This window comes from Leptonychotes weddellii, chromosome 15 (genome assembly GCF_054177405.1).
Source record: "Leptonychotes weddellii isolate Sample4059 chromosome 15, ASM5417740v2, whole genome shotgun sequence".
Classification (NCBI taxonomy): Eukaryota; Metazoa; Chordata; class Mammalia; order Carnivora; family Phocidae; genus Leptonychotes; species Leptonychotes weddellii.
Window position 1 is genome coordinate 50061047 of NC_138383.1, and position 13411 is coordinate 50074457.

The window sequence follows — 13411 nt, forward strand, 5'->3', positions numbered from 1 at the left end:
GTGGAGGGCTGCGGGCGGCCGTACTTGCTGCGGGCGGGCAGGCTGCCCGTGGGCCGGTGGGGAGGCCCCGGCCGGCGGCGGTAGGAGCGGTAGTGCTGCTGGATGAGTACAGCCGCCCGGCGGCTCTGCTGAAACCGCTTCTGTTCATAGTAGCTTCGGAACTTGCTCTGGATCAGGATGGCCGCCTGGGTCATCTTCTTATAGAGTGCAAACTACAGACATGGGGGGAGGGGACGGGGGCTGAACTGCAGGGACAGAGACCCGGACCCCTGCGGGTCACCCCCAGGTTCAGCTGGTGCAAGTCTCTAATCCACACGCTCACGGGAAGGCCGAATCATCACGGACAACCTCCCACCCAGACCTCGTGCCTGATACCTTAAGCGCAATCCAGGTCAGCTTGTGGAGAGAGAAGGGGAGTTAGAGGGCTTCAGCAGCGCTCTGGAGTGAGGATGCGCATGCGCGCGCGGGTGCAGGTGCAGGTGCGTGGGGGGCACATGTGTGCGGGTGCGCGCGCACGTGCGCCGTCCAGAGCCCAGGCTCTCACCTGCTTGTACTTCCGGTAGCAGCGCTGGATCACGGCCGCAGCCACCTCCTCCTGCTCCTTCAGCCTGCGGCCCTGGGGCAAGACACGGAAGTCAGCCCCCAGGGGCCCACCTGGCCGACTCCTGACCTGCCCCTCGGCTGGCCGCGAGCCCACGATCTCCGCAGCCCTCCGACCTTGTACTTTCGGAAGGCTGTCTGGATGACGCGAGCCGCCTCGTACAGTTCCCGCTGCTCGTGATCCGACAGCGTCAGCAGGGCGAAATCACTCTCCATCTTGCCGCTGGCGGAGGCGGACAGAAACTCTGCCCAGGAGGGTGCTGGAGGGACGGCCAGGCGCCCACGCTCAAAGGGCAGTTCGCTGGAGGGGAACAGGGAGAAGGGAGGTCACGGGGCGTGTGAGGTCCCTCCTCTTCTGCCCAGGGACCGCGGTGAAGGGAGAGCTCCCCAGCCAGTTCATCCTTCCCTCAAAGGCCCTGGGGCCCGAGCCGCAGTGGACTCTGGCTGTGGGAGAGGCTCCTTCCCCGCTCCCATGTGCCGTGGACGCGTCTGGATGCTCTGTCCTGAGCTGGTTACCTGGGAGGGGCTGAGCTGGGGAAATGGTCCACATTCTCCAGGTAGCTGGCCAGCCACGACATGGTCTCACTGAGCCCCAGGGCCCCTGTGCGCTCCCTCATGGGCGCTCCGGCCTCGGGCAGCCCCGAGAAGTCCTCTCGTTTAATCCGCTCCGGCGTGGCTTCGATGATCTGCTTGGCCAGTGAGATCATGTCCACCTGCATGAAGGAGAAGCTGCCGAGTCCCCAGCCGCCCTGACTGCCAGGTGCTCCCGTCCCGCCACAGTGTAGCCACCGTTCACGTCCTGTCCCATCACTCCCCTCACCACCAGACCCTGAGGCCTCGCAAACGGCTGTCCCTGCTTCCCACGCTCCGATTCTTGCATTTACACCCCCTGGGCTCCCACATGGGTGTACAGCCCTCTGTGTGGAGACGTGGAAAACGAGACGGGAAGGACCTGCTCCAGATGGGGATTCAGGAACTGAGCGAATGGAGCACTTGCCCTTCGGGAGGCTGGGCCCGCAACCCCAGCATCCTCAAGCCCCCTCCACGCCCCCCTGTGCACTCCGGGCCAGCCACACGCAGCGCGGTACTCTGTGTCTGGACTTCTATGCTGCGCAGTGAGTCCGGTGGCCTCTCTGAGGCAGGCAGGTCCCGGGTTTGGGCAGAGCAGTGCCCTGCTGCTCTCCCAGACTCCTCGCTGTTAACCCCGTGCCGGCCTCCCGGCTCCTCACTCCATCATACCGCCCCGCTTCCCCGAGAATCCTGTGTCCTCATGGATCAGTGGGGAACCCCTACAACCCAGCTCCAGCTGAGGCCGCTCCCCAGAATGTTCAACCTCTGATGCCTCATGATTTCTGAGTCCCAATCTCTGTCAGGAGCTAAGCAAAGGGTTCCCATGCCCGTCCCCAAAACAAAGGTAACCGGCCCCTTCTTCCCAAACTGAAGCCAGACCCTACTTCTGCTCTGGGGGACGCTCAGTGTCTGCGCCGCGCGCCCCCGACCCCGCCCCTCACAGCTCTGCGGCGGGCTGTGTACCGGGATCACGTCCACAGCCGGCGGGCCATCCGTGTCCTCTGGGGCAGCCCCACCGTCCGGGGCTGGTGGGAGAGGAGGCGGTGAGGGGGCTGGCCCCTGGGGGTTGGTGGCTTCACAGTCCATGAGGAATAGGGGGGCCTCGGGGGCACCCGAGGAGACCTGGCCAGGGACAATGTCCTGCATGGCAATCTCGGAGGCTGGCCGAGGCGCAGGCGGAGGACTGCCGTCTGGGGCACTGGAGTAGGCCGACGTGACGGAGAAGGTGCCGTCCGACAGCTCCGAGGGCGAGGAGACGCTGCTCAGCCCTGCGAGGGGAGGGGAGCCAGGGTAGCGGGAGCCCTGGCCGTCGTCCTCCCACCCACGGCCTCCTCAGGAAGACTGGGGACGGCCCTCACCAGTGTCGGGGCTGGAGGAGGGGGGCGACAGGGCGAGCGGGGGCTCGGCTGAAGCTTCCTGTCTCTGCAGCTCCTGCAGGCAGCGGGCGAGGCGCACGTGACCCCGGGAGTGCGCCACGGACAGGGGCAGCCGGCCCAGAGAGTCGGGGATGCTCAGCGCCTGCCTGTTCCAGCGGAAGAGGAGCACCGCGGCCTCCAGGTGGCCCAGGGCGCAGGCCCACATCTGCGGGCGGGGGGGGGGGGTGAGGCCTGGGGCCGCCCTGCGCATCCCCCCAAGACCCCCCCCCCCCGGCAGCACGCCTGGCCCCCCGCCACCCTGCGTGCGCTCACCAGAGGGGTGCAAGAGAAGTGGTCCACGTTGAGCGGGTCAGCCTCCTGCTCTAGGTCCAAGCTCCCAGTCCCCACGCTCCTGGAGGATTTGGGGCAGGGACACCAGAGTCTGGTCAGGGTAAGGGCAGGCGCCGCGGGAGCATCAGAATTGAAAGAGCTGGGAAGCAATTAGTCTAGAAGCACTAAGGTCAGGGGGCGAGGCCCTCGAAGAGACGCAGAGCCTGAGGAGCTCCAAAAGTCAGCGTCCCAAGTCGGGGGGCGTTAAAATTCGCCGAGTGTGAGTCCTCTCCCAGCCCCTCTTCCCACAGTGAGCACAGCTCCCTCCTCAGTCCCCTGGCACTGGTGCCCCCTCCCCGCAGCCCTGCTCACCGCCACTGGCTCAAGGTCTCGATGAGGCGCGCGTAGCCCTGGGCAGCGGCCAGGTGCAGGAGGCTCATGCCCCGGAAGGGGCTTCCGTGCACCAGACGTTCGGGACCCCTCCAGGTGGAGCGTGGGATCATGCTCTCTACCAAGACCACCACACGTGCCTCAAAGCCGGGCCCCTGGCCTTCGTCCTGTGGAACAGACCCCCTTATGCAGGGACCTGAGAGCCTGGCCCCCTGCCTTGGGATGGCCTTGGCCACCTCCACCTGTCCTCTCCCCACACCTCCCTTCCAGGTTCCTACCGCCCCCAGACCTCCGTGGGCCTTCAGCTCTCCCAGCTCGGGCTCCTGGGCGTCCCCCACTCCCACGGCTGGCTTCCTCCAGCCACTCTGGCAGCCGGACCCCACACGGCCTTGCCCGTGTGCGCCCGCACGCCGGCTCTGGTCAGCGCCATGCCCACAGATGACCCTGCGTCCTCTCCCTGTCCCTGTCCTCAGAGCCCCGGGGCCCATGAGTGCCGGCCCCCAGGCTCCCCATCCCCTCCCCCACCCCCGCCTTCACCCCCACCCGCTTCAGATCAGAAATAGTCTGAAGCCTGTCATGCCAAGAGGGTGCCCAGAATAGCCACTCCTGCCACAGGGTGACGTCAGGGAGGAGGAGGCTGGGGACACGAGGGACAGGAGAGTCTCAGCACAGCCGTTTTCTCTGGGAGGACCCTCCTCGGCTCCCCACCCAGACCTCCCCCCTCGCGGAGCTACCTGGATTGGAGGTGCGTCAGGACCGCGGCAGGAAGCCTGCCCGGCTGCTGCCATGTCTGCCATTCGCTTCTCCATCTGCTCTAGCCGCTCCAGAATGGACATTCGGAACTGGTTGTCTGAGGGGAAAGAGGTACGGGAGGCTGAGCGGCGGGCGGGGTCTGGGAGATGCCCCCAACACCACAACTCGCCCTGTGCCACCACCTGGGAGGGGAGGCCCCCTTTGACCCCTCACCCTACATGCAGCCCACCCAGGACGCAGTCCTTAAACTAGAGCTTTTAACACCTCCCGCTGACCTGGGACCAGAATCCGGAACTAAAACCATGTCCTTCAGGACACAGATGTGGTAGGGATTCCAGCGTGCGGCCCCATGCTGCCCCAGATCGCTCACGCTCACACCCGCTCACGCTCACGCTCACACACCCCTGGCCCTCTAGGTGAGCCCTCCGTCACCTCTCCTTGCCCCAGACACTACCTCTATCCCCCATGCTGGGGCTGAAGGACTCCAGGGCCCCTCCTCTCTCTTATCCACTGCCCAAGAGAGCTCGGGGGCTGTGATTTAAGAAGCACCACCCCCTCCACCCAGCCCCCCGCAGCTGTCCACAAAGAGGATGGCGGGGCTGGAAGGTGACAGAGAGGGAACACCATGTCCATTCCTCCTCTTCTTCCCCCCACCCCGTGCACAAGAACGCACATGCACACGCACACACACGCCAAGCTCTATCTGTGCCCTCCTGAGATCACACGAGAACAAGGAGGGGAGGCGGCAGGGGATCGGAGCCACGGGAGAACAGGCACGAAGCAGGGTGGAGGTTGTGGATGTCCTGCTTGAGATGCCAGGGCGTAAGGGGCTCAGGGCCTAGAGGGGACGGTGGGGAGGAGGGCAGACACCGAGCAGAAGGGTCAACAAGGTGAAGGAGAGGAGGGACAGGACCGCGGGGAGATGAGCCAAACAAGCAACACAGAAGGGCAGGAGGCACAGTGGAACCAGGAAGCAGGGGGAGGGAGGAGCCCCCGCGTCCAGACAGCAGGGCTTTGGGAGGGGCCCCCCAGGGATGAAACAGCAGGGGCATGATGGAGGGAGCGAGGGAGGCGAGCTCAGCAGGGACGGCAGCACAAGGGAGAGAAACCCAGAGGAGGAGACCCCGAGCTGGACGCAGGGGCCGTGGGGACACCGCACTGGGAGGCACGGGAAGGAGAACCAGCGAAGGAACGCACAGTTCTCAATTTAAGTACACGTACGTGTGCACGCGCGCCTGTTTGTATAGAAAAGTGTGTTGAAGCGTATTAAAGGTGAATGTCACTGAGGACCGACACGGTCAATTTTCTACTTTATGCTTCTCTGTTATTCCCAAATTTCTTAGAGCAAACACCTGTCCTCAAAAGTAGAGGGAAAAGCAGCAAGGAAATTGCAATACGCCCATCAGTACACACGTGTGCTTGTGCGCACCCACGTACAGCCCACGTACACCCCATGTACACTGCTCCCGCCTCCTGGCCCCGCCTGCCTACAGTCCATCTTTGGGACGGGACAGGCCAAGGGCTGGGCCAGAGACGGCTCCAAGATTTCTGGGGGAGAGGATGGGAGGGACAGTCGCTGCCGCCTTTAGAACTGACCCATGAAGCAGCAGCTGGGGAAAGGGTGGTAAATTGGGGGCAGGGCGGTGGCCGCCTGAGTCCTGGGGGGTCTAGGAGCGCGTCCCACTCCAATGCTGGGCCCAACACGGTGTACTCACCGTCCAGTGACAACCAGTCGAGCTGAGTACTAGGCAGTGACAGGAACCGGCGGGCTCGATACTCAAAGAGCACAGAGGCAGAAAGGGGCCCCTCCCGCCCCGCCACCTGCAAAGACACCAGCCCCACCTCATGGGCTGGGGGGGGCAGGGTCAGCGACAGGGGCTCTCTCCCTGGCTCCTCCTCTGGCCCCGCGTGAGGGCCACACACGATGTTTCAAAGCTGGCGCGATTCCGATCGTTCAAGGACCTAATACCTACTGGGGGCTGGGCCTGAGACACCTGGGGTTGTAGACCCTGCGGTGAAGTCGGCACCAGGCCTGGGAGCGGAGGGTCCACAAACACCTCTGCTTAGGAAGCAGCCTGATCCCCCAAGGTCTGGGCACAGAGGGCATGAGCCGGTCACCGAGGTCGGGGAAGGAGAAGCAGCTGCTCACCGCAGGGTCCAGTGAGAGCTGTGTCCCGGGCTCTCCGTGTCTCTGGCCTTGAGAACAAATCCACCAGGCCCCGGTCCCCAGACTACAGGCTGAGACGAATCCCAGCACCCAGCCTCCCTGGTCTGCCCTTGCCGCTCACGCACCCCCGGACCAGGCTGCTGTGATGGGGCGTGCTCACAGCCAATCAATCTGTCGCCCCGTCACTCTGGTGGTCCCCGCGGTCCCAGAGCAGCTGACTGCTGGGTGCAGGTAAGGAGCAAGGTCGGAGGCAGAGGGCAGAGGGGAGCCTCGGCACCGAGCTCTAGGCTGTGCTGTCTGACGGAGCTTCCTCAGTGCCGGACGCGTCCTGGATCGGCACCGTCCAGCAGGGTGGCTACTGAACCCTCAGCGTGTGCTTGCTGGGAGGGAGGTGCCGAGTCCTACGTTTTAGTTCGTTCTAATGAACTTCCACGGGCCCACGTGGCTAACGGCTACCTTACCAGACAGCCCAAGTCTAGGAGGCAATGTCCTTTAGTCCAAGACTGGCCGAGAGAGACCAACGTGTCTCTCTTCTCATGCTCCTGAGAGCTCCCTGGACTGGAACCAGAGACTGGCTGCAACCAAGCCAGAGGGCCTGGATGGACAGCGGAGGCCCGCTGGGTCAAATGCCTGACCTCCCAGGACGGGGGGCCGCAGACCCGGAAGGCCGCCAGTCAGCTAAGGACTAGATCGCTTACGCCAGAGCCTAGACCTTCTGAGACATGCACCCAGACTCATGTGCCTGTTGGGGGAGCACGGAGCTCACCATCCCACGAGCCGGCCCCTCCCCCGAGCACGCCCCACCCCCATACCAGGACAGTAGCAGCGTAAGACCCCAGGCTGGACAAGCGAGGCTGGCACGGCGATGTGATCGAAGACACAGGAGTAATGCTCGGCGGCCTCTGTCCAGGGACCTGTGATGAGCACCTTGACCCCACCCTGCAGAGACGAAGCCCAGAGTCATGCCACTGGAACTCGGTTGGGTGTTCATTCGCTCATTCACTCATCATGAATTCAGACCCTGAGGGAGCACGTGCGGTACGGCAGGCCCTGGGCTAGGTTCTGGGGTACAGGGATGGGGCAGGTCCCAGCGGGGTGAGGTCAGCTAGCCTGGCCCTCCTCCCAACACTCCTGCCAGCAACAGGGAACTCACTGCTTCCCCCAAGGCTGCCAACTGATTGGCAGACAGCGGTCATGGGCCGAAGCCCTTGCCTTGGGCTCCCACTGTCCTCCCACTGAGGTTCCTCCTCTCGTTCTCTGGGGCAGCAGAGAGCAGAACTTCATTGCAGGGGACAGACCCTCGGCTTCCCCAAGTCCGCGACGAGGGCACCTGGGGGACTCACACGGCCACACCCAGCATGCGGGGGGTGGGGGAGGGAGGGAGAGAGGCTACCTGCAGAGACGAGGGAAGCAGCTATGCTCTGCTCTGCGTACAGAGAGGGACGGGACGAAAGCGAAGCTGCCATGCAGTCAGGGGAGAGCAGGGGGCAGCACTGGCTGAGTGGGATGGAGGAGGGTCTGGGGCCCGAGGCTCACCTCCGGGTAGGACCACTCTGGGGAGAAGTCTGTGATGGTGCTAAGAGCAGGAGAGAGCTGGGCGGCTGGGGCAGGGGCGCCTGGAGCCTCATCGCTGATGAGCTCTCCCATGAGGTCTGGGAATGATGCAAGACTGAAGGGCTCCAGTTCGCTGGCCCCAGCAGCTCCTCCAAACAAGGCCTCCCCTCTGCCTCCCCTGCCTGCCGGCTCCAGGGGGGCAGGTGAGGGTGGGGGCGAAGGAGGGGGTGAAGGTGCAGGGGGAGTGGCCCCCTGGGCCTTGAGCTCCTCCCCACTGCCATCGTCTTGGATGAAGAAGCGATTTCCTCTTCTCCCACCTGCTCCTGGCGGAGGAGGGGGACCCCGAGCAGCCTGGGGCTCTAGGGCAGCAGCGGGCTCCAGGGCAGGGCAGGGGGTGTGGGCGGCCTCTGCCTCGGGGAAGTCTGGGCTTACCCCCTGCCCCCCTCCGTACGTCTGGCCCCTCTGGGGGCTGTTGAGAAAACGATCCGGGTCAAAGGCAGGGCTGGGAGGAGCTGGTGGGGCAGAGGCCTCAGAGCCTACGACCACAGCCAAGCTCATGGAAGGCCTAGGATCAGCCTGGGGAGCCAAGTGCCTGGTGGGCGTCAAGCCCCCGGTCCGCTGCTCCAGTCCCGTCAGGAGGAGGATTGCGGTGCCTCCTCTGGATGAGCCCCCTCGGGAGGTGGGAGGGCTAGGTCTGATCTCTAGGGGTTCTGCAAAGCCGGAGGAAGAGGAGGACGAGGAGGAAGACGAGGAAGGGGAAGTGTGTGCCTTGGGGAGCTCCGGGGGAAGAGGGGCTATCAGCGGAGGGGGCTCCGGGGGGTGGGGGTGGGGGACAGAGGTCAGCGTTAAAGCTCGGGGCTCCACTTTGGGAGAGATGATGCGGTGTTTCGTGCTGCCGCACTTGTGGGTGAGGCTCCCGGAACCTGCGGTGGGAAGGCGGGAGGATCGCGGTTCTCCACCGTCCCTTCCCCGCAGCGTCACCAGCTTCCCGCACCCGGCCCCGGACGATAGCCGTACTATCGGCTGCGGCCACTGGGAGGCAGGCGTGCACCCCCAAATTAAACAGGACCGGAGGGGCTCTGCGGGGACAGCAGCTGAGACAAGCAGGTAAAGGCAAAGAGAAGGGATGTGAGAACACAACCGAGAGGGTACCAACTAGCCGTAAAGCTGGGGCTGGGTGTGAACGGTCACCCTGGGGTGGCCCAGAGCCGCTAAGGGCAGCAGACAGATGGAGAGCCTGGGCCGGGCCAGCGTGCCCCGGCGGGAAGGCGGGAAGGCCGGAAGGCCTCTTCATCCGGCCCTCTTTCTGGGATATGCAAAAGACGTGCAAATCAGCATGCAAACGCTAGCAGGACAGAGAGGCCCGAGGAAGCGAGGAAGCGTGGGGCGCTGGCGGGAAGACAGCTCCGGGGTCAGGGGTCACGCACCGAGGCCCCCGCTGCACAGACAGGCGTGGGTTCGCGGTGCGGGCTTGGCCGGGTGGCTGTCCAGGATCTGCTGCACCAGCTGCTCCACAGATAACTCCTCTGTCCCGCTCCCACAGCTCCACTTGATGCCATGAACTGGAAGAGCGTTGGGGTGGGGGGATGCTGGGGATCCCACAGGACAGGCCCCGAGACTCCCGGCCAGCAGCCGCAAAGCTCACAAACCTCCTTCGGCCCCTTCTCCGCAATGGCAAGAGCTCAGAACACGCCAGAATCCTCGCGCCCCCTCAGGGGAGCACCCCCTGGCTCGCAGGGAGCCGCTCACCCCACGCTGGGGGTACAGAACCCCCCCCGCCCCCCCGGGAGGCGCCTGTCTCCTCGCCCCCTGGGAGCGCCTTACACATGGGCTTCAGCTGCCCCAGCAGCTCCTCCCGGGACCACTTGAGCCACTCGCGACGGTCGCTGCTGACGGAACAAAAGATGGGGCTGCAGCCCTTCCCACAATCCTCCAGGGCTGGGACGTTCAGGTAGTGCACAAGAACGATGTCAGGGTTCTGAGAGCACAAGGGCACACACAGAGCGCCGTGGGGGCCCGCTCTCCTCCCAGGCCTGGCGCCTCCGTCCCCCACCCCCCTCCCCTCTTCCCAGGCTCCTCCTCCCACTCGGAACCCAGTGGGTCATCTCAGACCCCACCTCCCTTACCTGCAGCAGCCAGTAACAGCGCCGATGGAATGTGGGGACGATGGAAGAGTGAACGTAGCAGCCATACAAACACTGCCAGGAGACAGGCTGGGGTGGGGGGAGGGCTAGTCTGCTCCCCAACTCTTCCTCTGTTCAGCCCCTTTGCAGGAATCCCAGTCTTTCCACCAGTTCCTTGTCAGCCCTCGCCCACCCCCACCTACTCCCCATCCCGGCACCCTGCACCACGGGGACACTGGGGCCGGGGCCTCACAAGGCGGAGCAGACGGGACATACGGGAGGGACTGTCTAGAGATCAGAGGTCAGGGCGAGGGCACATCCGAGAGGAGGAGCAGTGATTCGAGGGAGGGAAACCCGTGCTCAGAGGTTCAGGACCTGGACCCCTGAGGGGAATGGGCCTGGGCGGCCTCGGGGGGCGCCTGAGTCCTAGAGAGCTGGGTCACGGAGGGACGTGGGAGGCGGCGCGTGGGCTGAGCCACGGCAGTGAGAAGGGGAGTGGCCGGGAGGGTGGGAGGAGGTGGGCCAGAGCCCCGCTGAGGACGGAGGAGGGCGGCCAGGGCTGACGGCCGGGGCTGACGGCTGGACACCTGCCTCACCTCCATGCCCTGGACCTTCAGCTTCATGTGGTCCTCTCGCGTGGTCTTCCCATCCTTCCGCTTCTTCCACAGGTACCCGTCCTTCCGGTACTTCACCTTCTTGCGGTTGTAGAGGATGATGGAGCCGTTCTGAGGCCTGACGAGGGGAGGGCTGGCCTTGAGTTCTGCGGCGGGAATCCAGGAGCCCCGCCGCTGCCCGCCTTCATGAACCCGCTCACCTTGTCTTTGGGGCACAGGACAGCCACTCGTCATGCTTCTCAAAGGTGATCAAGTAGGATGCGATCTCCTGTAGGACAAGGGGCACTCAGCTGGGGGTCCCGCGTAGACTCTGGGGCTGGCCTCCTGCTCCGCTGAGCTCTGGCGGCTACTGGAGGCTCCCAGCAAGGACCGCTGCCCTCCTGGGTCCCAGGCTCCATCTCAGACCCGGGTCTAATCTCTCCTTCCCTCTTCCTCAGCCAGGGCCAAGTCCAAACTCTCCATCCTCCATGCTTCGTGCCGCCTCTGATTTTACTTTCCAAATCCCATTTGTGCCACTTCCTGACTCAGAAAACCTGAATGGCTTGACACTGCCAGGATTTCTGAATTCCTCAACCTGACTCCGAGCTTCTCTCAGACCAGGGATAAAACCGCTCCCACCATTTACCTATATTCCACCTACCATCCCTGCCAGACCAGCCACGGATTCTCCTCTGAACGTGCCCTGAGCCCTGAGCCCTGAGCTCCTGAATGTTAGTGTCCCCCCTCAGGCCTGAATGCCATGCACCCATTTCTCTCAGCCTGGACACCCTAGTCATCCCACAGATCACATCCCTTCCCAGATCTCCACCAAGCCCCGCTCCCTGCCCTGGCCCTTCCTGCATTTACAGCAATCACACACGCATATATTCTCTCGCTGACGATTCTCATCTAATGAAATAATCAAGCGCTGAGTATATACAAACCATTGTGTGTGCGTGTGGGGAGGAGGGAGGACACGGAAGGTGTGTAACACGAGGACCATGCCTCCAGAAGGAGCCAGCGTCAGCGGTGGTTAAAAGCAAAAGCTCCAGAGTTAAATAAACTACACAAGGTAGACCCATTTCCTCCCCTATAGCATGGGGAGAACAACTGTGTCTGCTCCACAGGGCTGGTAAAGGACTGAAGAAGGTAACTGAGCTCAGGTGCTGAGCACATCACTCGGTTTGTAAGAAGTATTTTGTTGCTGCTTGCTGTTACTTTTACTCGGGTGGATGTGCCCCAGAATGAGCGCCTATAAGATGCAGGTCTCTACACCTCCTCTGGGGCCCCCAAAGAGCTTAGAGCAGTGCTCTGCACTTAGGAGGACCCCCATCCACCATCCTCCAATCCACCTTGCCAGGCCCTACCCAAGGCTCCCCCAGAAAACCTCATTTGTATTCCACCGAAGTCGCTCTGGCGGCAGCAGTGGACAGCGAGGAAGACACTCCAGCAGCTTCTTGGGGAGAAAGATCTTCAGGTGGTGGCTGTTCTCTAGAGGGAATCAGAAGGGAGGGTTCAGTGTGCTGCCTCTGACCTGTCCGGCAGCCCAGGGCAAAGGGACTGAATCCAAAGCACTGGTGGGGGGACTGAACCATGACAAGGGGAGCAGGGACGCAAGAACTCGAGGGTCACCACAGCCGGGAGAAAGAAAGGCTGGGAACCTGGGCTGTGAACTCACCGGCAACCTCGGTGGTGTCCTTGGAATTCATGGTGAGGGCTCCAGGGGGCAAGGTCACCCCCGGCCTGAGGGGCCGGGGGGAGGGGGAGTCTGTGCTGGGAAGGGAGAGAACAAGGTCATGGCAGAAACCCCCCACATTGACCCAGGATGAGGAGGAGGAGCTGGGAGAGGGGTGTGGAACTGTGTCGTGGTAGCCGGGAAAGATGAGGAGGCAGGGGGAAGGGGCCAGACTGAGATGTGAGTAGAGCTGGGCATGGAGGAGAGGGAGAATCCAGACCCGGTGCCAGGAACCAGCACGGGTGGGGAGACACCACCGACAGAGTCATCAGGAAGAGACCAGTGGGTGGGGGAGGGGGAGGCTGGCCCGGCTGGCGTTTCCCAGGCCCTACGGCAGGGGCTGTCGTGGAAGCTGGGGCTACGCAGGGGTCAGGGCCTGGGGGCTGGCACTTCGGGGACCTGGTCCTTGAGGACGGTTCGGCAAATGGGAGCCTAGATGCTGGGGGGAGAGCTGGGCCTTACAAGACACACCCTGGGTTCCTTCTCGATTTGATACTTGCAAGGGGAAGGGCAGATCTGACGACTGATCGTAACCTCCTCCCTCCTCTCCAGGTCCGTCAGGGCCCGGTCGGATCTGGGCCGGGTATCCAGGCCTCGGCTTCCCACCCCCAGGACGACCCATCCTCCACGCTGAGGCTCCCGGCCCTCCCCACCCCTCCTCCACCAGCGCTCTCCCCAAACGCCTCCGCTTCCCCTGGCCTCCAGGCCCACCGTACCCCATCTACCACTGTGGCTCCAGCCTGAGCCCCCACCCTCCCGAGGGAACAGATGGAAGCTGGAGGATGCTCCCAGCGCGGGCTCCGGGCGGCGGGCTCCGCCAGGTGTCCGGGGTGGAGAGGGGAGGAGGCCCGTCCGCGCTAGCTGTGTGCAGGGCAGCTGGTCGGGGTAAGGACTCCGCCCCAGGGCGCAGGTGCGCAGTCCCGGCCCGGCAGCCTGCCAGGGTGCCGAGCGGCCCGGGGCGGGGGTCGCCGGAGAAGCCCCGACGTGGGAGCGCCCGCCGCCCGCCCGCACGCTGGGGCGCTCCGGAGACGACGCGGCGCAGAGCCCGCGGGCGCACGGCGGCGAGGGCCGGGCCGGGGACCGGGGCGCGGGGTCCCCCGGCGGTGCCGGCGCCGCAGGTCCGCCGCGGGGCCCGGCGCGTTGCGGCGCCCCCTGGCGCGGGGGAGGAGGACGGGAGCCGGCTTGGGGGCGAGCCGGGAGGAGGGGCGGGGGTCCCCGCGGCGCGCGCCTGCGGCCCGGCC

The 13411-nt window shown here is 64.5% G+C and overlaps 1 protein-coding gene across 1 annotated transcript; it reads right to left on the reverse strand.

Moving 5' to 3' along the window:
• Window positions 1–8: 8 nt before the first annotated feature.
• On the reverse strand, window positions 9–13176 carry CAMTA2 (calmodulin binding transcription activator 2; the record flags this gene model as incomplete). The annotated part of the gene is made up of 21 exons (XM_081805884.1): window positions 12887–13176; window positions 12114–12208; window positions 11823–11926; window positions 10657–10724; window positions 10439–10574; window positions 9846–9917; window positions 9544–9697; window positions 9147–9281; window positions 7702–8642; window positions 6978–7104; window positions 5714–5848; window positions 3980–4095; window positions 3228–3412; window positions 2859–2937; window positions 2529–2751; window positions 2134–2438; window positions 1117–1313; window positions 718–901; window positions 545–616; window positions 376–396; window positions 9–212 (listed from the first exon to the last, which is right to left on the reverse strand). Coding segments are annotated over exons 1-21 (3558 nt in total), but the record flags the coding sequence as incomplete, so codon positions are not given.
• Window positions 13177–13411: the final 235 nt, after the last annotated feature.